The 24,162-nt window shown below is 44.9% G+C and overlaps 1 protein-coding gene across 1 annotated transcript in view; it reads right to left on the bottom strand.

Moving 5' to 3' along the window:
• Positions 1-24,162, bottom strand: part of GRM7 (glutamate receptor, metabotropic 7) — a gene marked incomplete at its 5' end in the record, with an annotated part of 215,858 nt that overhangs the window by 123,889 nt on the left and 67,807 nt on the right. Inside the window, one exon of the mRNA XM_010003352.1 lies at positions 9,026-9,242. Coding sequence (XP_010001654.1) covers positions 9,026-9,242 — 217 coding nt within the window. The remainder of the gene's footprint in view (positions 1-9,025; positions 9,243-24,162) is intronic.

The raw sequence follows: 24,162 nt of genomic DNA, 5'->3' as shown, positions 1-24,162 counted from the left end.
AGCTGCTCCCAAATGAGATTCCAACCAATTCATCCTGCTTCGCAGAACAGACACATCCCATGGGAAGATCTCAGTGTAATCACAATATTTCTGTTTTCCATGGGGAAAGACAAAATGACAGCAGGGACTTCCTCTGCAGAAGGTTTTTATGAAGTTCATTTGATTCCTTCAGGAAAAGTGACAAGAGGCTTCACACCACACACCGGAATAGGCATCGTGGGTGGAGGCAAAGAGGGAGCCAGGATTCCCAGGCTGCACTGCTCCTCCTGGCCAGGCTGGAGGCAGGAAAAAAGCACAGTGAGGAGCAAAGGCACCCAGATGCAATTGTCTAGGAAGTCATGTTTCATGCCCCCCCAGAAGAAGAAAATGGGTGGTGGAAAGAATTTCCTTCTTCTCTTCCAGGAGTTTTAAGCTTTCACAATTGGAGCCAATTCTGCTTCAGAACTCATTAATTTGCTTGTGAAAAAAAAAAATATGATATTCTAGCTCACTCTGCATGGCAAGCCTTCCTTTCTCCTTTTCCCTCACTCCTCCCCAAAACATCAGGTTTTACACTTCACCAGGACCTTCTCCCCAAGCTTTCCAAAACCCACCACCAGGCTTTCTGTTCCTTCCACCACCATCTTTTTGCAAGCTTTGATTCTTCCCAGCAGAAGTGGACACAGAACACCCAGGAACGCTCTTGTTTCTCCCTGCTCCTTCCTGCTATCTTTACCAAGAGGCACGTATTGCCCTTAAGATGCAGAAAACCTTCCAAAGAACAAATGAAAAAAGCCTGGGTTGGGATGAATAACTTACTGCATCAAACCAGCTTCGTCACTTCTGCACCATGGGCCTCACACGCTGCAAAATGCAGGAGCATCCCTGGGGGTGTCTGGTCAAAATGAAAGTTCAACCACACATCTCTCTGCTTGGAAATAACAAGGACCTCACCAATCACTTGTTTGCAGCTGATCCACGTGCTGCATTTCACCAACAAGCAACGTTTAGTGAAACTTGGGGTAACGTTTTGGAAGGATGCTGGCAGTTATTTGTTCAGTTACAGGAACTGCCTATTTCAATTTTATTCTGTCCTTGAAATGCAATCTCCAAATGTTCAATAAATGCCATAAAAAGGCAGATACTTATCATTAAAGTGGCTTATGCTCTAACTGTGACAGCAGCCTGCTACAGCTCTCCAATAATACTGTGCCAAGACACCAACTGTGTGAGATCACTCAGGAGGACAGAGTGCAAGTCCCTGCATGTACCACCATGGAGCTGGTCTCAGATTTCACACAGGCAGACACCAAGGTAATCATACTGTCATCTCTTTACCTCCTTCCTTCTCCCCAAACTCTATTTTATTGATTTTTCATGAGCCTGCTTGAGAAGGAGGAATTGCTCAGACCCCTGCTAGCTTCAGCACAGAACCACAATGCTTCTGGGACAGAGGGGCTCCTGATGCTGCACCCTGGGTCAGGGCTCTCCCCAACGCCCACAACTGCCTCAGTAAGTGCCCTATCAACACACCCCAGGTATTTATCTCCAGGTGATAACAAAAGATAGGAAAATACATCACATACATACCAGCCTTGGTGCCTGCACTCCCTGTGCAGTCAACAGAGAGAAAGAGGTGGTCAGAGGGCACCTTGGGGCTCACCACTCTTTGTTGCTGCACAGGGAGCAGAGCCAACTAACCCAGGACATGTGTTGTGTCTCAGGTAGGAAGGAGCCCTGCTAAAGAGGTGATGATTGTATTCACATTTTGATAACCTCAAAGCACAGGCAGGTGCCTAGAGCATTTCTTAGCATCTAAGCCAGGCACCTAATGAGTTTTACCCAGTATCCCAGGGAAGTCAGGAGACCAATCAACACCTCAAGGTGCTGAGATGTCAAGGACATCACCCGTTCACTCCTCTGACTGGCATCACTTCTCACCCCTGTCATTAAAAGACCACGCACAGGGCGACAGATTTACTCTGCACAGACACACTTTGCTTTTTCTTTTCCACTATCACAAGTGCACTATTAAATTCTGAATGTAACCCAAAACACCCCTGAGGATCAAGTCCTGTGCATCTTCTACTAGATCAGTTACAACTCAAAGAAAATGCAACGAAGCCCATTAAGCCTGACAAGCTGCAGCACACAACACAAGTTGGTACAACTTCAGAAAAGAATTCCTCTTTAATTTTTCCTGAAATGACAAAGGATTTGTTATTTGACAAACCATAGGGACGACAAGAAGAGATTTCATAATATGATTTCATATAGCATCACTGAGCACCAAAAGGAACAGACTCATGAATATTTGAGAAAAACAGAAAGAAAAATAGAAACCACTTGAAGCGCTCAGATATAAACAAGGTGATTTCATTAGTGGTTTAGATAGTCATTTTTGCTGTATTTGACCCAGAGAACAGACTCCCTAGTAGATGAATCAAGGCCATTCCCGTCGGAGAGTATCATCATTTAACACAACCAAAAGGAAAGGGCAGCCCTGTGCTGCTGCTTCTCCATCCTGCCAGACCTCTGCCCCTTCTTGCAGTCCCTGAGCCACCCACACAGCACAAAACCCCCAGGGAATGGGCTGCAGGACCAGTACTGCACTGGGAAAGCTCCCGTAAGCCTCGAGCACCCTCAAACTTTAGAAAAGCACTGGGGGCTATGGACCCCCCCCCCAGGCACTGCTGGTCTGTGAAGCGACAGCACCTGGGACACGTGCTCAACACTACTTCAACAAGGTAAGGTTTCCTGAGGCTGGTTTTGGTGCTGAACTCCAAAAAACACCTGCATAGACCAATTTGTCACCACGTTGAGCTCAGCTCTTCACTCCAACTGAAGGGCTGTAGAGGCTTCAGCAAAATGCTCCCTCAGGTGAACACACAGGCAGGCCCCAGGGTGGGCAGCCCAGCCCCACAGCCCAGCCCCACAGCCCAGCCCCACAGCTCAGCCCCACAGCCCAGCCCCACAGCCCAGCCCCACCAAGCCAGGAGCTCAGGCAAGTGAATGTTTGAACAGGGGCTCTGCCAAAAGCCGGGTTCTGTTCCCTGCCACAGAGAGCAGCAAGCAGAAGCCATAAATTCTGAGCATGGCTGGATGATGGGTGATATCACCCCTTGCCAGGATGCTGTGCAAAGCCTCCCTAATGAATGGTAAGTAGTGGTTATTTATTCACAGGGTCAGTGCCAGCTCTGCCCACCGCAGGGCATCACAGCTACGGCACCAACTTCCCTTCTCGTTTCGGGGCTTCTTTTCACCTTGGGCTATGTTGGAAAGTGACTGCTCCATTTAATCAGAATTCTAAGCCTGTCTGGTAGAGCACTCATGGAGGAAGAAAAAAAGAGAGAAAGGTAAGACACAGGAAAAAAATCAGGATTTACTCAGCCATAGGAATCAGTGCTTTATGGAAGAGACAGAACAGACTCCTTTCCCTTCTTAAAACAGACAGCTGTACTATTCCCTCATAGGAATGATTGAACTCCCTCATGCTACCCTGCAGTAAATTTGTGCTGATGGAATTCCCACCAGGCAGCATCCAGCCCAAGCTCTGTTACACGAGCACAGGCTGGGGCTCCTGGCAGACCCCGAGCAGACCTGCAGGAGCCGGCGAGGCCGCGGGGGAATCGCTGCAGATGATCCAGGCTCTGGGCTTTCAGCAGGGGCAGCTTCCACAGCAGATAAGTAGTGAATTAGAGCAGTGTGTGATGACACACCACGTCGGAGGCTTTCAGAAAAAGGATCACAAGATGATTCAGATCACCAAAAAAACCCATCAAAAGATTCAGATCTTACTAGAAGCACAAGTCAGGGTAGAACACAAACATCAAGGCTTTAGGAAAGGGATCATGTGCTCACAGTTAGGTGGCTAAGAGGTTGAAAACAGCCTTTGCTACCAAAACCAAACCATAGAAAATATTTTCTGAAGGAGAATTTAATTGTATGTAGCTAATTTGGAACTAAACCAATGCAATAGGAGATTATAGGAGTTAATGCACAGATTAGAACAGCATGTAAAAAAAGTGTTTCATCTCCCTTGGGTGCAGGGACACTTGTTAGTGTCTCTGATCAGTGCGTACTGGTTTGTACCAGCAAATACAGAGCTTAAGATTAAGATTAAAAGGAAATTGAAGTTTCCAGGCAGGATAGAATCATAGACTATTTTGGGTTGGGAGGGACATCTAGTTCTCAACCCCCTGCATGGGCAGGGACACCTCCCACCAGCCCAGGCTGCTCCAAGCCCCATCCAACCTGCCCTTCAACACCCCCAGGGATGGGGCAGCCACAGCTTCCCTGGGCAGCCTGGGCCAGGCTCTCACCACCCTAATGGTGAAGAGCTTCTTCCTAATGTTTAACCTCAATCTCCCCTCTTCCAGCTTAAACACTTAGAAAAGAAATACTGCTCAGTATCACTGCTGGGGAAAGAAAAAAAAGTCTGTTTATGAGGAAAGAGGGACTGATGATTTCAGAGGTCTCCTCGATGCCCTGACAGCAAATGGGTGTGGGTGCTCCCTGAGGAAGCCCAGCTCCTGCAGGATGTGCAGCCCCCACCCACTGCAGCCAGATGTCCCAACCCCATGTCTGAGATGGAAGGGTTAAAGAAATGAATGTTTCAAAAAAGCTTTCAGCAGAAAAAAAAAGAAAGGGAGAAAAGAAGATAAAGCCACTGTCTCAAGTGGTGTGATGCCAGAGGATTAAAGTTTATTGGGCTTTTTGGTCCTGTCAGGGGGCTGAAAGCCTTTAACAACCATGACCCCACAACTCCAAGTCTTCAGAAGAAACTTCAGGGAACAGAACCTGCCAGGGCACTGCTACCACAGCCTGACTCCTTCCCTTTACTTTCCCATGTCTTAAACACACAGGGGAAGAAAACATGCTTCTCCAGAAATTTTTGTCTTCAGTCCTTCCAAATCACCAAGGACATCAACACCTAAACCAATTAATTCTCAATCTGCAGATGAAGATACTCTGCTCTGTTCAATACAACAGCTCCAGTTTGTGCAAAGAAGCAGCTTGTGCTCAAAATGAGCCTTGTGAGCAGAAATACTTATTTCTGAGCTGGAGCAGGGCCAGGGAGCAAGGCAGAGGGAAGAGGTAAAAGCAGCAGACGTGGGGGCTGCAGAGCAGGGCCTTCCCTTCACCCCCTGTGGAGACCACCCAGGTCTCCAGCAGCAAAGCAGCCGGTGCACTCACCTGTGCAAATGGGCCTTTTGAGGAGAGGAGCTGATGAATAGATGCACAGTAGATCTTTCATTTATCAGTTGGGAGGCATTCAAGTGGTCTTTTGCTAACGACTTCAATATATATATTTCTTACAGATAGCAATTAACCTTCTGGTACAGATTAATCTTTTTAAAAAATCAAAGATGAATTAATCTTTGAAATTCAAGTATGCAGTAGTTTCATTAATAATCTGAAATTGTCCTTTAGATTTTCCATAATTAGACCATTCCCCTAATTTATTAATCCCACAGACTGCAGAGCATGTTTCAAATCTTCATCTCCTGCCACAATGACATATTCAAACTCGCTTGAAGTATTCATAATAAAAGTCACTTTGTGAAGAATTATTAACTCAAAGGATCAAGAAAAGTCTTTATGTATTAAAGCATATTTGAAAACTAAGCAAGCATAACTCTTTCTACTCATCCTCACAATTCTTAAGATCATGGCTGAATCAGAAACAAGTTTGGATAAAACAAGGAATTTAGGATAATTAGCTGCTACAGATTCAATGCCAAAGATAATAAACATGCTGGTACCTACAGACTAAATAATCTTTTCTGCCAAAATACGCTGCTTATGAGATAGAAGGCAACCATCTGAGAGCTAATAATGACTGTTTCCTGCCCTGTGTCTCAAACTTTGACTAATTACCTCTGCTCTGGGGCTGTTCTGCTGCTGGCACATGTGCCTGGTGCTAAGGAGAACAGACACCAGGACCCTGCTCTGACACCTCTCCCACCTCCATGTTGCTGCAGGTTAAAAGGTGTCCTGGGGACAAGATTTACACCAGCTCTGAAATGCTGACAGCCAGCAAAGCACTGGCACAGCAAACTGCAGCCAGCACCACGGCCCAGCCCAGGGAAGCCAGGACTAACAAATCCTGGAGCCACACATGCCCCTAGAGCATCATCCCCACCTGCACTGGCTGCAGAGCTTGTGACACCCCTGCTTGGTGCTGTGCTGACCTGCCTGCTGGGCTGGGAGCAGGGGCACCCAGGCTGCCCACACAGAGCCCTGGAGCTGGCACCAACACAGCACCCAAACCTGCTGGGATCCAACAGGCAAATGCACAGGAGAATGATCTCAGCAGGGCTCAGCTCCTCCTGAGGAACATCACGTGCTTCAGCTGACTGGAATATGAGGTAAACTGTGCCTCAGCACCTCTCCTGCCCTCCACCCTCCCCACAGCCCCAATTTTTCTCTCCCAGTTGGGAAGAACTGATAATCCACAGCCTCCTGGTTTCCAGAAGAATACAATCATCTGACTAAGGAAAAACCTTCCTCCCATTGCTGTTGCGTTTCTGTTGCTTCTGGTCTAATTAGAGGGCGTGTTGATTGGCACCCCCAGCACCACCTTCTCCTTGCCCTGCAGCAGGATGCTCTCCCACTCCACCCCTTCCCTTCCCCTTCCCCTGGCAAGGCACACATCTCAGGGCTGTATTTGGGAAGGCACTATGTGAGGACACACCTCAACCAGGCCACAGGCATCTAGACCCATTTCAAGGTATTAAACAGTTAAACACACTGATCTTGGTAGCAGTTCCCTGTGCTGTGAAACCTCCTGCCCCTCATCAGAGAGCTGCTTGTTTTGTGCTCTCAGACACACGTTTCTTAAATAGATGGATCAAGGAGCTACTAACGACACCACAGCCATGAGTCAGTAGAATTATTGCTGCTTATTACTTCTTCAGGAGGCTCTTTCCAAACCCTGACATTACAGCAAGCACCTGACAGCCTGCTTAATCATTTCTGTCGCATAAAGTGTCCCCAGGGAGACACAGCCACACCTGGCGCTGGGAAAGCAACCCCCAAATCACTGCACCCTCCACAACATGTCCCCAGAGCCTGGGCAAGTCCCTTTGCAATGTCACCCTGCAGAACAGCACCAGGGACATGGTCACAAACAACCCCCCATGCTGGAGGATAAGGAGTCATTTCCCCATAGGGGATCAGGTCAGGACTTATCTCCAACCAGCACTGCTCCATCAGGTCTCTAGACAACAGCATCTTCTTACACTTCCCAGGGTTTTAAAAAGCCAGGGAACTTGTTGACAGGTACTAAAACCCCTCAGTGCATCACCTAAGCTTTATCCGTGTAACACAATAAAATCCAGCACAGCCCTAAGAAGGGAAAGCAGCTGTAGGGAATTGGAAGCAGCTCCAGGGCTGGATTATCCCTGTTTCCAGACAAGACAGGCTGCCTATGGAAGGAAAGTGTAGGCACTACCCCTCTTGGTATCTCCATCTTGTAGGTGTGACCTATATCTCCATGAAGGATATTCTTTTGGTCTTATGCCTTGTTTTTTTATGAAGGACACTGAATCACATGTTGACTACATGAACAACTCCTGTCACTAATTTTATTCTACAGAAGGTCTGTAAAATCACACAGTATTGTTCAGATAGAGTTTGTCCTTGACAGAGAGAACATTTTTCTGGTATGATTTTGCAAGTGGATATTTGCAAATAAAGTCAATTTTAAATTATAATGAACACTGGCATTTGTCACTTCCTGCAGTATTAAATCCAAACCCATTTTCCTTAATACCACAAACATGCATTCAAATGAACAGACAAATTCATGCAAGTAGAGGTTCCTTCTGTGACAGCAACATGGTGAAGCAATTCTGGATTCCCCCCTCTCCAGCCCTTTCCTGGAAGCACAGCCACCCTCCCCATCCATGGCTGCTCCAAGGGACCCATTAGCCCCATCCCCTGCCTGGGGGCTCCTGGGACCCAGCCCAGGCTCCAGCTTGAAAAACCAGCATGGGTGGAGCCAGCTTTGTGACAGGGAGGAGATGGACACCTCAGATGGCTTCCCCAGCCCCTCCTTCCCTGCACTCCTGATGGCCAGGACACATGGAGGGAGCTGTGGATCATGGCTGGGTTCTGGACACGCTGCCATGGATTTACACCTCTGTTCCCTGCAGTGCCACCTGAAGTCCTCCCAAGTTCTGACACCTCTGAGGAAATTCAGAACTATTCACCCAGAAGAATAAGTGTGCGGGGGAAGGGTATGAGCACACTGACACAGCAGGCACACCTTCAGGACAGGGCTGCTCTACCTTTTGTACCACAACAGGAAAACACTGTGAAATTAGAGATTTCTGTCAATGAAATTATACCTGTTTGACTCGGTACCGTAAGCCTGACCCAGCACAAGACACAGCATCTCCCTGTCCTCTTGGAGCATCTCTCACAGGCAAGGACATTGTCCAACACAGTCTGGCCTTCTAGGGACACCACTGATGGAACCACTAACAGGAAAAATGTGATGGGTCACACCACAGGCCTGAGGTTACCCCATCCCACACTGCTGAGGTTGTTGCCTCTGTATCCCAGGACTTCATGGAAAAGATTATGAGTTTTCTAAATGCAATTGCTCAAAAGAAATGCGAAAGAAAAGCAACACAAGGCAGGCAGTGATCTGAGAGGTGAACAGCAACACTGTGACACAAGGCAGTGTCTGGTAACAAGCCATCTTCACAGGATTTCTAGCTGTGGAGAGATAAAAGCTCAGCATTTTAAAATCTGTCTTCTACCCATGTCAACATAATAGATGCTGTCCAGGGGAGTAGCAGGGGCTTGACAAGACTCAGGGCTTTCTGTTTTCTCCAGAAATAAGGCTTCAAACTCTCTGAAACTCCAAAAGCAAGTGAGGAATGTGAGTATCTAGCAGCCATTACAGAGGCATTGCAAAGAACTGGAGCACCTTCAGAAGCAAAGATACGTTCTAGAAAAATAATACAACATTTGGTACAAAATAACATTCATTACTTCTATAGCGGGTGCTGGAGGGAGGACGGGCGTTGCCTACCTGCCTCTCTGGAAATTTGCATGAAGGACTCGACTCCTTTTTCTCCATAATTCCCTTCAGATGCCAAAGTGGACACATAATTCCATCCCAAAGCTTTCACAATGTCCACCATTGCTTGTGCTTGGAAGGAATCTGGAGGAACCACACGGGAGAAGAAATCATAGCGCCTGTCATCACTCAACTCTGGTGCAGTTGAGGCATAACTGATTTGTGGGATCTGTAGAAAAAAATAATTTCTGATAAATATACATATTCATACACTCTTTGCACTTCTTGCAGCAGTTAGCTCAAGCAGGCAGCTGCAGCTGAGCCTCGGCTCATCTTCCTTGTATCCATCTCTATTTCTCTGCCACGTTGCTTTACAACACACAAGTCAAAGAAACAATCTTTTCATTGACTTCAAGCAACACAAAAATACCATTAATCAATTGAAAACAACTGTATATCTGCACATTCATAATTTCTTCCTTTCGGGCAATCATAATCCAACACAGCACACAAACCATTTTCTCACTATGTCCGTTCTACTGGTGTCCTGGTTTCACTCCCATCCAGTTATTCAGGATGCTGAATGCAGCAGAGTTTAAATCTCTCCTGTCACCGCTGGCTGAAAGCCACAAGGACCCTTCAGCAGTTTCTGGAGGATGAAGAAGCTCTTAAACATTGAACTGGGACTCTGGGTTTAAACAAAAGGATGTTTATTTTCCATTCTTTCTGATGAAGAGCAGTTGTGAAGGTTGCTGAGCACAGACAACTCTGTCCCACAAAGACAACCTGCTCACAATTCAGCTCTGTCCTAAAACTCTGCCTGCCCATGACAAACCAGCTCCTGCTTTCCCTTGTCTCGGCAGAGTGAGAAAGAGACCGACGGTTACTTTGTGTATCAGAGAGACCAGACTACTGTTCAGGGCTATTTTCTTCCTGATAACAAAGGTCCCTGAGCAGTTCTCAAGCTGACAGCATGTTAATTCCCAAACACATTATGCAATTGTTTGAGTAACAGTCTGGGACTGCTCCTTAAATTAAGGAGCCTGCCATCGTTCTCACTTGAGATGCCAAGGAGGGAAAAAGAAGATTTGCAATGTACACAGACATGATCATATATAATGATTTGAGACTTCTAGACTGTGGAAAGGTCAGTATTTCATGCCTCAGTGCAAGCATCTTCTGCATCCTCATATTCTGTCTCAGCACAGCATTCCTACAAGTATCTATGAGCTCTCCTGCCTTCTCAGAGAATGACCATTCGTATCCCCAGGCTCAGCACTGCAAAGAGCTCAGAGCCTTCGGCTCCCACGGAGGTCAGAGGCAGTGAGGAGCAAACGCAGACTCTCCACAGGACACACACAGTGCCTGGGCATCAGGACACACTTGAACAACCACTACAGCAAAGTAAAAGCAGATCAGTAATGCAAATTGCTGCTGAAGACCCAGCAGGTAAGGGAATTGGTGCAAGCCACCCATAATTATTAAATACCCCAACATTTGTTGAGACTTATTCTTGTTTGTCAAGGTAGCATCTACTGATTTATCATAAACTATAACTAATTTCAAGCCATAGAACAAGAGGAAATGGCCTCAAGTTGTATGGAGGAGAGGAGAGGGTAGGTAGGATATTAGGAACAATTTTCTCTCTAAAAGGGCTGTCAGGCCCTGGCACAGGATGCCCAGGGCAGTGGTGAAGTCACCACGTCTGGAGAGATTTAAAAGCCATGTAGATGTGGTGCTGAGGGACATGAGTTAGTGGCAGTGTTGGCAGTGCTGGGGTAATGGTTGTACTTGATGATCCTGAAGGTCTTTTCCAACCAAAACAACTCTATGATTCTGTAACACATGACTTATTTAAGATGTGTTTAGATTCATTCAACATCAGCCTGGAGCAAAACACGTCCCGTGGCCTTTGCACTGGTGGGACATGGGGAGCTTGAGTCCAGGCCCTGGCACAGCACTGCTCTGACTTGCTATGAATTATTGAACCTGAACAAACACTGAAGCTTTCAGTGGGTGTGTGGCTGTCACTGGGGATGTCTGGGAACTGAAGCTCCCATCCCTTGGCACAGCCTTTCCTTTGGATGCCCCATGTCACTCCTCTGCATGTCCATTGCTTTGACCACTAGAGAGGTGACTAATCAATCCGAAAGCTGGGATGCTTTATGTTCTTAATGCAAGACAAAGCCTTGCCAGATTTATTTTACATCTATGGCTTCTGGACAGCACATTGCCAGCATGACCTTCCAGTGCTGCAGTCACAGAAAATTAAAAAAGTTACAATTGAGGCTGCTGGGAAGAGCCCAGTGTGGTGCTGAGTCCATCACTCACTGCTCAGTGTTCTGCCTCGGGGCCAGCAAAGCTTGGGGACCACTCTCAAAGACAAAGAGATCGATTACACCAATTTATCAGGGTTCATTATTTTTAATCTACCCTAGGGATGACTTTCTGCAACACCAACTGCAGTGGTTGCACAGGAAATGCTGGGCATCCTGGCCAACAAAAATAATTGAAATTCCTCCTCTGTCTGTGCCTGCACTTGCTGTTGTAATAAATGATTGGTGACATTTTAGGATCGCTCTCTTCTCATTTGTACCAAGCAGTTAATGGGCTTGCTCAGCTGCTCATCAGCTTATTGCATCTATTTGTTGGATGGTAGGAAGTGGAACAGTTAACCAGGCTGACTTTATGGGTGCTGTTTACCCATTATTAACCAGACAAACATCAGTTCCACAACGTACAGCCCCACACACAGAGCTGTGCTGAGACAGCCGGGCGCTGCATTTTTTTATTGTAAAATCAAGGTTGAAATTTGCCTTTTCATCTGCAGCAAGTGTTTGTATTCCAACTTGCCAACAACTGCTTTTTCAACTAAAAATCAAAAGGAGCATATTCACATTTACAAAAAGCAAAGCTTCTACAGAATTTGCTCCATTGCTTACATTACTGAGAGACTTTTTGGGTTTTTAAGGCTTTTTTTCTCTGTCCATAAAACGTTAATCACTTCCAGCTGTTTCAATCATCTGCAGCATAAAATGCATACACTGGGGGTTTTACCATTTCTTACAGGTTATCTAAAGCAACATAAAGTTATATGTATGAGGAGCAGAATTGTCACAAGATTTTGCCTGAACAGAAACGTCCTCAGCAGCTCCAACACAGCCACTGCAGTTCAACCTTCCCCTGCACCAGAGCACGGCACAGAGAGATGCTTTCCCTTTCCACACATTAAATTAATCCCCTCTGTCTTCCTCTCTCAAGTACACATAATCAACACAATAACCAACTCTCCTCCACCCTGCTCAGTTTGTAAAACAATCTCTCAGCCCTGCCAAAGGAGCTGAAGGACCAGTCCTGTGCTGGGAATTCTCCCATCCAGGCGCAGACACGAGACGAATGAGCAACAGGCAGAACAAGATGTGGTGCAATGCCTGGGATGCCTGAGCAGTGAAGGTGATTTAAGTGTAGTCCTGCTGCTATTTACTGTATTCTCTCAGATGAACCAATCCCTGCCAGTTTTCTTTCTGCTTTGGTTTCAAAAGCTACTTCAGGCTTGCCAGGAGAAGCCACCTGAGCGTCCTGGCCAGCCCACGCCAGGCTCCAGCCAGAGGAACAACTGGAAGTTTCCCCATTACACACTAAATAGCACCTAAAAAAAAAAGGTTTGCACTTCCCCTCCTTCCCTATCATTTTCCCATTTTTAAACAGACCACTCCTCTTAAGCCATACTCATTCTTCTTTTGGTCCTGCAAGGGCTCTGTTGGAGATGTAATGCCCTGCTGCTGTGGGAGCAACAAACCCCGCAAGCAGCCAGCATCTTCATGATAGCATCACAGCACAAAGTATTTTAAATGAGGCTGTTTTTATTTTTTTTAATTAACCAGATAAATATTTTGTGTCTCTTAACTGATTTATTTTGCTTTCATTTTGGTAAAATCTGCCATTTGTCATGGATACTTCCCATTCCAAACTTAGGTTCAAAGCAGCAACCTTTCTCTTCCAGCACATTTTTATATTTTCTGTTCTGAAACATGTAGGAAACATCAAAAAGCTCTAGGAAATTACAGTCTGCTTTCCAAACTCCTCTAAGATCTTAGCAGAAGAGTTAGGATCCTTAAGGCACAGGGGATAAAAATCCCTCTGGCCCTCGCAGAGCAAGGAATGCCTGCAGTCCTGCTCCGGGTGCTGCAGAGTGGGCAGCAGGTACCAAGGAGGGGTCCTGCCCCAGCCTTCCCACCAGAACCAACCTGGCTGCAGCTGAGGCAATGGGAAAGACACTGGGATGAGTAAACAGAGCCCCGAGATGGGAGGCAGATTCTCCTGAAGGCCACCTTTGTGTTTACAGCACTATGGGAAGCATCACACATCGCCTGCCTGGCTGATGTTCTGATTACGGCGAGAGTGAGTGATTAATGCTGGGAACATTGAATTCATCAGTGATTAATTAATGTTAATTTATTTTTAACATTGAACATTATTCTTCATTTGTTTCATTTTCCCCTGCTAATGAAAAGCTCCCTCTGGATCACACTTGTCTTGCTTGAGGACCAGGCCCTGTTTGGGAGCAGCTGCACCAAAAGCTGCAGCAGAAAACCCACCCAGGACCAACACATCTCCCTGATGTCTCCTAAGCCACTTTTTGCAACATGGAACATCTTCCAATATCAGCATTGGGAATATGTATTTCAGAGCAAAAAGCACCTGAAATACAACTTGTCCCAATTCTTCATTTCAAACTTATTTGGTATTATTGCCCCTCCCATACCCTGCTCCTCCACTCACTGTCCAGCAGACCCTTCCTTTCAAGCCAAACGACAGAAAGTGCAGAGCTCCTTGCTAACAGCCAAGAATCTTAACTGGAAACACACAGGAGACAAACCAGCTCTCTCCAAAGCTGAGAGAACTGCCAGGAGCATCAGGCTCACTGCCTGCACCCACCACACTCCTGCCTGGCTCTGCCTGCACCCTCATGGCACAGCCAAGAACCTCATAAATCAGGGGAACCATAAAAATAATTACTGCTACTGTGCTACTTCAAATGTGATTGAGTGGGGCTACATCTCCTCAGTAACTTATTAAAAGATTAATAAAATGGTGCACCTGAACCCAACCCACCAAGTGACAGCAGTCAGGAAACTTCAGAAAAGGCAATTTCCCAAAAGCCCATGTGCAATTAAGATAATGCATGAATATACCTGTTGAGATATTAATGAGCTCCCATCAGGGTAATATTAAGTTCACAGTTTGCTGCGTTTATACTTTCAACTTCCTATTAAGTTTTATTGATACGATTTCCTGACAATAGAGGAAAAAAAATGCCCTACTTTGATAAAGCCTCTTGAACTCATCTCATCTGGCAGCACAGTGTCAGTCCTCACAAATTGCAAAATCCTGCCAATATCTTAACTTTACCAAAATAAATGCCTGAAGACTTTTCACTTGGCTGCAAAACTCTTTGGTGTGAACTGATGGATGACTAACAATCTCCACTCTGCTTAGGTCCTGGATTTTATTCATGTAGAAATCTATCATGTCAGGATTTAATCACCAGCTAGTACAACTACTCTTTGTTCCCCATTTACATCTCAAATTTCATAACAAACAGCTTCAGCACCCTGCAAACTGCATTTCATTGTTTCTGTTGCCTTGAATGAAAAGAATTTGGAGTTTCTAACCAGCTGTTTTCTCTGGGCAGAATCTCTCTGAGCTCCCTTCCTTTTCACTTGGTACCAAACAGGAAGAAAATGTTACCTGAGATACAAAACTTGATCAGATTATAACTCAAAGCTTGCAAAGATAATAGGAACTAATCTTCCTGCTGTTTTTTCTGCTGATTTCCACTTGGCTGGAGGGGGAGTTCAAGTTCACTCCAGTCCTCAGGAACTGATGTCCCTGGGCTGGTGTCCCTGCCCTGCAGCAGCTGGTGGCCTCATCCCGGCCATCCCATCCTCAGGGGAGACAGATCACAAATAACACCCCTTCCTTCTCTTCTCCTCCTCACCAGCCCTCACAAAAACCAAACACTGCTAAATCTGTAGCTTTGGCCAGATATTCTGGAGGTGTCAATCTAGCAGCATGTGCCCTATTTATGTCCTGAAAGGTGCATATGAAAACAAATACTACAGTAATTTTTGCTCTAGGGCTCTTAAAAGACTAAGGAGTAATATTCCCAACAGCCTGAGGTAGTGGTGAGAGCAAATCCCTCTCAAGTGCTTTGATAATCCCCCCCCTTATTATATTTTATGAAGAAATGTCAGAAGTAGTGCATTTCAAGGTGGTTTTTATACTCAAGAATGAAATGTTGATAATGAGGAAATGAGGAAATATAATTAGAAAGAAGTTTTCACCTAAAACAATTTAGGGAGAAATAAATAGTATTTTGTACAGCTCTGCCACAGTCTATAAGGTGTTTACACACCTTTACACACAACAGGGAACCTGTGAGTTCTGCTGGGCAGGGACCAGCAGCACAGCTAACAAAGGGCATTTGTGTAACCAAAATCTTTCCAAACCACTCATCCATTTACAGCTCCCCTCAGTCTCTCCCACTCCCCTCACCAATTGCTAAAGCTACTGGTGTTCAAACCAGGTCCTGTTTGCTCACATCTGCTGTTCCCCCAGAGTGAATTCCTAATGAGGTATTAGAGATGAACACAATCACCTCCAAGGGAACTGGATAGATACTTCATATAAGGTACAGAAATACAAACAGAAACAACATCAAATACAAATGAGCAGCTGAGCCTGGAGGAGAAATGCATTTAATAACACATAGATATTTCTAATGCATAGAAATATCTTCAAGAGCAACACATGAAACACTCAGAGCATGAACCCGAGATACAATTCACACACAGGAATTGTGTCTGTATCCACGCTGGCCTGTTCCTGTGGCTCCAAGTCATGCTGCTCACCCTGTACTGAGTTCAGCTAACAGGTGAATGGCAAAATTCCATCCTTCTGGAGAGCTACACGTGTTCTTGACAAATCAGCAATGAAAACTGGACAAGGCCAGTGCTGCGTGGACATCTCAGTATCAGATAATCCAAGAGTGACAGTGACAGCAGAGCAGCAGTGTCAGGAAGGGTAAGGGACTCACAAAACCCAGGGAACTACAGGAGGAGTGTCCTGTCCTTTCATTTCACAGAGCACAGACTTCAGCTTCAATAGATAATGAACAAACATGAGAAGCTCCATGCGGGTTGCTGGGTGGAATTAAGAGGAAAGGCCAGTCCTATTAAAGGAGTTACTGTTAACTGAGCAGGGCAGGAACAGACCTCACCAGGGCTGTTCTGGGAGCTGTGCACCCCTGCTCTGGTGTCCTGGCAAGGTGGACAGTCCAGACAGCCCAGCAGACTGTGCTGTCATGCTCCAGAGCCAGGGTTCTGCTTGATAAGACCTTTAAAAAAAAGGAAATAAATCACAACTCCTTGATTACCAATATGATAATGGATGCAATCCATTACTGAAACAAACACCTCCCTCCACTGCTACTTGGGTTCTCTCAAACTGGCCTTCTAACTCAATGCTTTTTAAAAAATTAATTTCAAACCTGGAAAGAACATATGAAAGAGCCCATTTCCAGGCACATAAATCAACATTCTTCCCTACCACAACTCTCACAGCACTCAAGTGGAAAGACATCTTGCATAATATTGGCAAGCTGGGAGCATTTTCCATATTTGCAAGGTCTTTCCTGCTTCCTTTTCTAGAATAAGAAAGTACTCATATTAATTACTCAAAAAAATAATTGCAACAACTAAAGGGACAATAATTACAGCAATCAGTACTGTCTGCATGGCTCACGGGAGCAATTTATCAACTCAGAAAGCAGGAAGAAAAGATATTATAAAGACATCGTTAAATGAGAGGTGTCCATAAATATAAAGTATCCCAATATTTCATCTTGATGGCCTGTGCTCAGAACTTGTGACAACCCTGCGCCTATGGCACAGCTTGGGCTCTTATGGCTGCAAAAGAGGAGGTGATCTCTTAGCTCTTAAATGCTGGAAGAACCTTGGATAGATGAGCAGTGCCCATCTACACTTCCCTGTGTCTCACCCGTGCAGGAGGGTGCTCAGGCACACCAAGGCAGATGCCTGCTCCTCACTGGACCTGCTCCACGGGGGTAAGATCAACAGATTCTTGCACCAACTCAATTTATAATGAACCTACAGGCTTCACTTCTCTTCCTACACAGGCATAAATGACATTTTAAAAGACTCTGCCATGACACTGCCTGTCTCCCAGTGAGGTTCTCCCATTCCCTGTGCCCAGGGGCACGTGATCCTGTTCCCACTCCAGCCAGGGAGCCCCAGCTCTTCCAAACTGCCACAAGATGGTAAAAACACTTGAACCAATAAACTAGGGGAACAACTAGTCCTATGGGTCTTGCTTATCTCTTGTATCCAGCAGGAGGGGAACAAGAGTGAAGTGGGCAGTATAAAGTGTGGGTTGCAATTCCAGGTCTCTGCCCCCCAGGCAGGGCCACCTGCGCTGCAAAACAAGGAGCCAAAGACCTGCTCAGAGACCTGCTGCAAATGGGGAGGCAAACAAAGGCATGAAGCAGCAATTGAGAAATAACCTACTTTGCTGACTGTTTAGAGATCTAGAGCTCCAGTAAGTGCCTTTTTTTTTGCAGTTAACAGTCTAATAACCTTTGCCATGGGCAAAGAGTGCTCTTTATAATCAAGCTCCTTTGAGCAGGGTTTATGAACCGATTCAAAACGTTTCTGATACTTAAAAATAATTCACTCAAACCTCTGGACCAAGCTGTGCCAGAAAGCACAGCTCCCACTGTACTGCCACTACAAAAATAGAACCCCTTTGAGGAAGGCAGCCCAGGATCTCAACACCTCTGTCAATATTGCACGTTGTTCCAGAAATAGGTGAGGCCCACGTGGAATTCAACTGTTCTTTCACTTTGTGTCCTTTAGAGAATTGCCTAAATAAAACTCTCACTCTATGCTGTGGCTTGGACACAAAAGCTTCATACATATTGAAAACTACTCCTTTACCAGACAAAAATCTGTTCCTCTGTGTACCCAAAGACAATGTTCTTTAACATTTCATAACATAACATAACATTTCATGTCCCAGCCCACCCACAACCACACACCAATTAGGTTCTGTTGTTTGCAGGTATTTGTCTTTGCAAGACCAACCATTATCACCTGAACTGTTATTTTTCCAGTAAATTGTCATTACTTGGGACTCTCTTTGTTTCAAAACATTCCTTGAAAAAAAATTGCAAAAAGTGACCAGGAGCCCCTGTTTGAATGTGCACTGAAATGGACATGTTTTTAGATACACACTTGCCCAGTTTGTGTGTAGAACTTACTCTTTGGCCATAAAGTTGTGTTTATGTGACCATGAAGAAAATCACTTCCAAGTGATCACTCCTCAGAAGTAAAATGAGGTTTTATTTACCTTACTTACATTTTCATGTCTCCATTATACAAAATAGAGACAAAAGTCTCAGTTCTGTTCCCCTGGCTGAGCCAACAAACACACTCAGCTACAGGGAACCTCTTTGAGCTCCCATCTTCAAAAAGAAACATTTTACCTACTGCACCAGAGAGATTCTCTATAATGAAGACAAAGGAACACCTGCTATCATGAAACTTCAGCACTTACTGGTTTTAAGTGAAACATTGAACTTGTTGAGAATTTTAGCTGGCTTGCTCATAAACCTTCTCCTGGTTTGCAGCCCGTGTGGATGAGAGATGATTGGCACAGCACATTTATATCCTAGTGCATATTCATTGATTTTACAACATTAACTAGAATATTCCTCCTAGGATATATCAGTTAAACTACCAGTGGTGATTGCTCATCCACTGCAGTGCAAGAATGCCCAGCTCTTCATATTTAACTCCAGCCCTGATAGCATGAAAGCTTGAGAGCAGCATTAAAATAATAGATGGCATCCTGCTCCAGGTAATTGGAAATCTTAACAAAGCATCAAAGGATCTTGTCTATTATGAGCTAATACTTCAAGCCCATTTTTATCTGCACTCACACAAGGTGATGGGAGTACAGGGACACTATAACCTTTCTAATGGCCCCATTTTTTGTAGTCATATGGTACAACAAAGCTGCTTATGCAGCAATAGTCTTTTCAACCCCTTGCTGGGATTTAAATGCAGCCTACAAATAACATCCCTGGACAACCTGTCATGCTCTTCTCCCATGACACACCACAATGCCCAAAACTTAATTACAAAGGTATCTTATGAAAGAAAGAGAAAAAGCAGGTTTAAAAGAGGCTGGTGCTGTATTCTCTGAGGCTGTGCTAAGACTGAACCTACTTTGGGGGCTGTTTACACCCAGCATAGCCTGAAGAACCACGAGTGAGATCTCCAGCAGATAAAACAGGCAGTGGTATCTCCAAGGGAGGCAACCCAGGTCTGTTTTATAAATGCTAGAGATAACAAAGCATCAAAAATACAGCTGTATTTGTACAGCACTGTTAAGAGTGAGATTAATGCTCGTCTAACCCATCAAGCCCTTGGGAATGGGCAAGATGCTGCCTGTCCCAGGTAGGCTCCCATTTTGGAGAGGCTGCCATGGAGACACTGCCTGCATTTCCTAAGAGTGAGAAGCCAGGCAGTGTGGACAGAAGTGCTGGCTGCACAGCAGGTTCAGATCCAAGCACAGCCAAGCCTGCAGGGACTGGAGCTCCCACATTCAAACCCGGACTCACAAATTCCAATTATTTTGAATATAAATCAGAGCCAGAAGATAAACACAGCAAAGCAGCTTTTATGTTTTATTTATGTGTACACATTGCTCCATTCATCGCAAACATATAATTGAACCTTACATTGTCTATGCATATTTTAAAAGGCTTTTAATCTGCAAGTATAAATCTCATTGATTTTGAAAGTAGCCCGATAAAGACAACAACAGTGAAGACTTGTTCAGCAAACAGGCTGAAACATAGAAAAGCTCAACAGCATAACATACTTTTCTGAAAGTAATGCACAAACAGAGACAGAAACCCACTCCAGTGGAAACAAATTGCAGTGTGGTACAACGTGCAACAATCATCCTTCAGAGCTTGGTTATTAGACTAAATGAAAGCTGTCGAGTTGGTATGTGAACATGTCTCATAATTGCCTTTCCAGATGAGCATCCATGTTTATGTTGTGGAAAACAAGGCTGTGAGTTGAGTATTTACTCCTAAATTTTCAATATAGTGAAGTATCTTATAGTCAAGGAGAATAATCCCTATGGCCTTCCTGCCTTCACAGGGTAACACAGCTCAACCCTCTCACTACTCTTTTATCTACATTACAATGAAATTGTAAAGAAGCCTTTACAGTTAAACCTCTGGCAAGCAGCTGAGTGTCCTGGTGAGCAAAACTGAACTTCAGTGAATGACTTTCCCTGTCCAGATAAAGCAAAATTAAGAATCTAAACTCATTTAAAACAAGTCCTCAAGTGGCTTTAATTTAACCAGAGAGTCTTGCAGCTCCCCTCCTTGAGATCCTCCACAATGGGCAGCCTTTCTTAATCCTTTGGGAAGTTTGAGAAGCCCTTCTGTGCTGAGCTGGGGTGTGGGGCTGGGTCTGTCCAGGGACACTGCAGGATTATATTCAGCCAGCCTTTGATTCCGTGTTTTCTTTAATCTAAAATAAGCATTATCATGTGTAAAAAGACCTGTTGTGTCCTCTGTGCAGAAGAAACCAAACAGGGTCCTTCAGGTCACAGACTTCAGGCTCAGTGGAGAGCAAGGAAAGGCAGCAAGAAGAGATGTGAGAATGGATTATAATTATGGGAGAAATCTGCATTTGACATTTCTTTGACTACATGCAAGAATTATAGGGCATAGGGAAATTTCAGTAAATATCTATACCTTTCATTTCCTTATATTTCATCTCTGGCCTTTACAAAGTGCATCATCACACTGTAATTCTACATATATATAAATATTTATGCATTATTACAGAAAAACACAAGGCAATCACACTTTTACCTCCACTGGTTTTCTTCACCTCGACATTAAGCTTGCCAGCTAAATAATTACATTTCTTCTTATCTAACTTGTGGGAAAACAAATTTAATAACAGAAATATGGCTAGAAAGACAAATACTTAGGGGAGAATAATTTTCAGACTTAAACTTCACAAGCCCAATAGATTATCCTGGACACTGGATAATTACTCAGCATGTCTTTATCACAAAAGTGCCTGGACATTCTAATGAATCCAAATTGCTTTCTAAGGGCCATGTTATTAGACATATGCAGAAGCAACCAGATATAGAAATATGTGGGCTTTTTTTGAGAGGTCTGCCTGTACCAGCTCTGCCTTTCAGCACCCTGATGAAAACCAGCCCACAGGGGCCACCAGCTCCATCCCTCTCTTTGCTGGAGAGGAGCTCACACAGCACTTGGTGCTACCAGAAATGTCCCAGAGAAGCTGCAGGAGGATCATGGAGCCTTTTACAAAATATATATAAACAAACTTGCCAAAACAGAGAAGGGGAAGGATCAGTTTAACCCCACCCCATGAACTTGGTGGCAAAGCCCCAGCAGGCAGGGCACAAGGGGCTGACTGCACTGGTGCTGAGGATGCCAATTCACAGAGACACAAAAACATCCCCTAGGTCACCAGGACCAGCCAGGCAGTGGGAAGGGCCTTTGGCCATCAGGGCAGCTCTGTGCAGCAGCCACAACCCAACAGAGTTCTGTTCTTCTCTTACATATTTCCCTTTCTGTCCACCCATCTGTTGATCCATCCACCTATCCAACCAACTATCCACACATCTTTTCTACTCCTCATGGCAAATAATAAATTTCTAGCTCTTGTTTCATCTCCAAGTGAAAATAATTTTGACATATTTCCACACAGCCCCACTCAGGGCTCCTTCTGAGCTTTGGCTTCAGCCTGCATCTCAGCAGGATGGCCCAGCTCCCACTGCCCCAAACCAGAAGGGGCTGGGGAGGCCCTGGGGATGGAGCATCATCCCCTGCCTCACCTCTCCCAGGGCAATCCAGCACCACAGGAACTAATCCTGGGAGGAAAAGAGTGTTGGTAAACTGAGTCACTGAAAGGATTAGGGAAAGCTGCAGACATCTGCAGTGTTCTTCATGTGATTATTTTTATCATCCTCTGCCCTCTTTAATTCACCTTCTTAAGGATGACTTTCCTTGAACCAAATACAAACTTTCAGTTACTAAAGCTCCTCTTTACGAGGCCATACACACAATTTGGGGCAGCAATTTGCCAGAACAGACACCTTTCTCCCCCAAGAAACCTTAGGCATTCCTATAAAATCACACAGAGGACAAACATTTATAGGTGCATGAACCAACAAAACAGCAGAGAAAATTCCTCATCCTTCAAGAAAACACTCATCTGTGTCTAAGATGAAATCACTCCTGAGAAAAATGTACCAATTTTTACAATGAATAAAATTACCTTTCCTCAAGAAAACACTCATCTGTGTCTAAGATGAAACCACTCCTGAGAAAAATGTACCAATAGCCATTTTTACAATGAATAAAATTACCTTTCCAAAACCTCATCTGCCTTTCTCTTACCTTTGCTGAACTGGCAAATGTTAATCCATCAAAGGCATCATTAACATAATTTTCAGTCATTAAAAGAGATCCCAGTGCTCTGCCAGGTGTCCTTTTGAAGTTCCATGTGCACAACTTTGGGGCAAACTGCTGCCAGCATCCAACCCCGGGCAGATCCCCTGCAACTGGCAAGAAAAGGCAGTGCCTGTGCAAAGCTCCTACCCCAAGTAAGTTGGGTCTAGTTTATTTTTCCTCCTTGTAGCAGAATTGTTGCAATGGACTTGAGATGTTACACGTTGTTACAGCTGGGCTTGTTTAGGCTTTGAAATGAAAGGAGCAGGAAGTGTAAATAAAGCCACTTTTACACAGATACTAAAACAGTCTCAGGCCAAACTTGGCAGTTTTCTCCTCGCAATTCCTCTAGCAGCACAGACAGTAACTCTGGAAACTGGACTGGCAGCTGCAGGACCCCCATGGCAAAACGTGGAGCACCTTTTTCTGCCATGAACTGGCACCTTGTGCTCTCTGGGGCCAGATGGGCATCTTGCCTGGCTCACAACTCTGCCTACAAGTTGGCTTTAAGCTCTCAGAGATGAAATTAATGGGCTCCCCGGGCAGTCTTGTATTTTTGTAACCTTTCTTTCTGTGTTTGACTCTTTCAGTTGTGGGGATTTTCCTGGCAGCTACATCTTGAAGTTTTGCATAAGATTTTTCAGCTGATCTGTGCAGAGGGCAAGTGAGCTTCGTCAGGATGAAAGAGATCTCTCTGACCCTGAAAACCTCTGAAGATAAAAGGTACAGAACCCATTTCTGGAAAGCACTAAATATTTCAAGATCCCTGCTCTCTGGAACAGGCTGCTAATGCTGGAAGCTCTTGTGCTTATCATTATTTAGGGTTTGTTCCTGCAAGGTGCTAATGCACCAAGAAGAGAGAGCAGAGAAACCTGCTCATTTTCAGGAACCACACAAAGTGAGTAAACTAGGGAGGCAGAGCAGAGGAGAAGCTGCAGTCAAGAAGGGATGATACAATACCATATATTTTCCCTTTTATGAAGTTAAAAGGGTATGTAGAGCCTCACATCCTCAGCTGGTGAAAATTGCCATTGGCTTCAATGGAGCTCTGCCACAGCTTGAAGACCTGATGCACAGAATTAACACTGCAATGAATGGTGCTCTGCAAATAAATGGGCATCTGTACTTATCACATTAAAATGAGCATAATGACTTTGGAGATCACCTCATGTTTATGCATGGGCAGCTTATACCCTAAATCACTGTATTTTTTACTTCTTGTTGAATAGATGCAAAATGTTGGGTGTCAGATCACTTGGAACAACTGAATATAAACAGGTCCTCATCAGCTATCACCAGACAAACTAAGCAGTGCTGGAAGGTCCGTAGGAAGAAGAGCTCATTTGGATGCTGGTGATGGGATGTGGTTTTCCCTGATAGTTCTTTACCAGCAGGGCAAAGCTCAGCACATCACCCTTGCTGACAGGAATTAGACAAGCTCCATGCCCCATGTTTACAGTAGCCTGAAGCCACCGCAATGGCTGAGCTGACTGCAAGAACAGATTGGCCCTTCCAGCCCTAATTCCACAAAATGAGGAGAGGGGAGAGG

This window comes from Chaetura pelagica, unplaced genomic scaffold, assembly GCF_000747805.2.
Source record: "Chaetura pelagica isolate M959 unplaced genomic scaffold, ChaPel_1.0 scaffold328, whole genome shotgun sequence".
Taxonomy (NCBI): Eukaryota; Metazoa; Chordata; class Aves; order Apodiformes; family Apodidae; genus Chaetura; species Chaetura pelagica.
The sequence above is the reverse complement of the archived record's forward strand: the minus strand, read 5'-3'. Positions and strand labels throughout refer to the sequence as shown.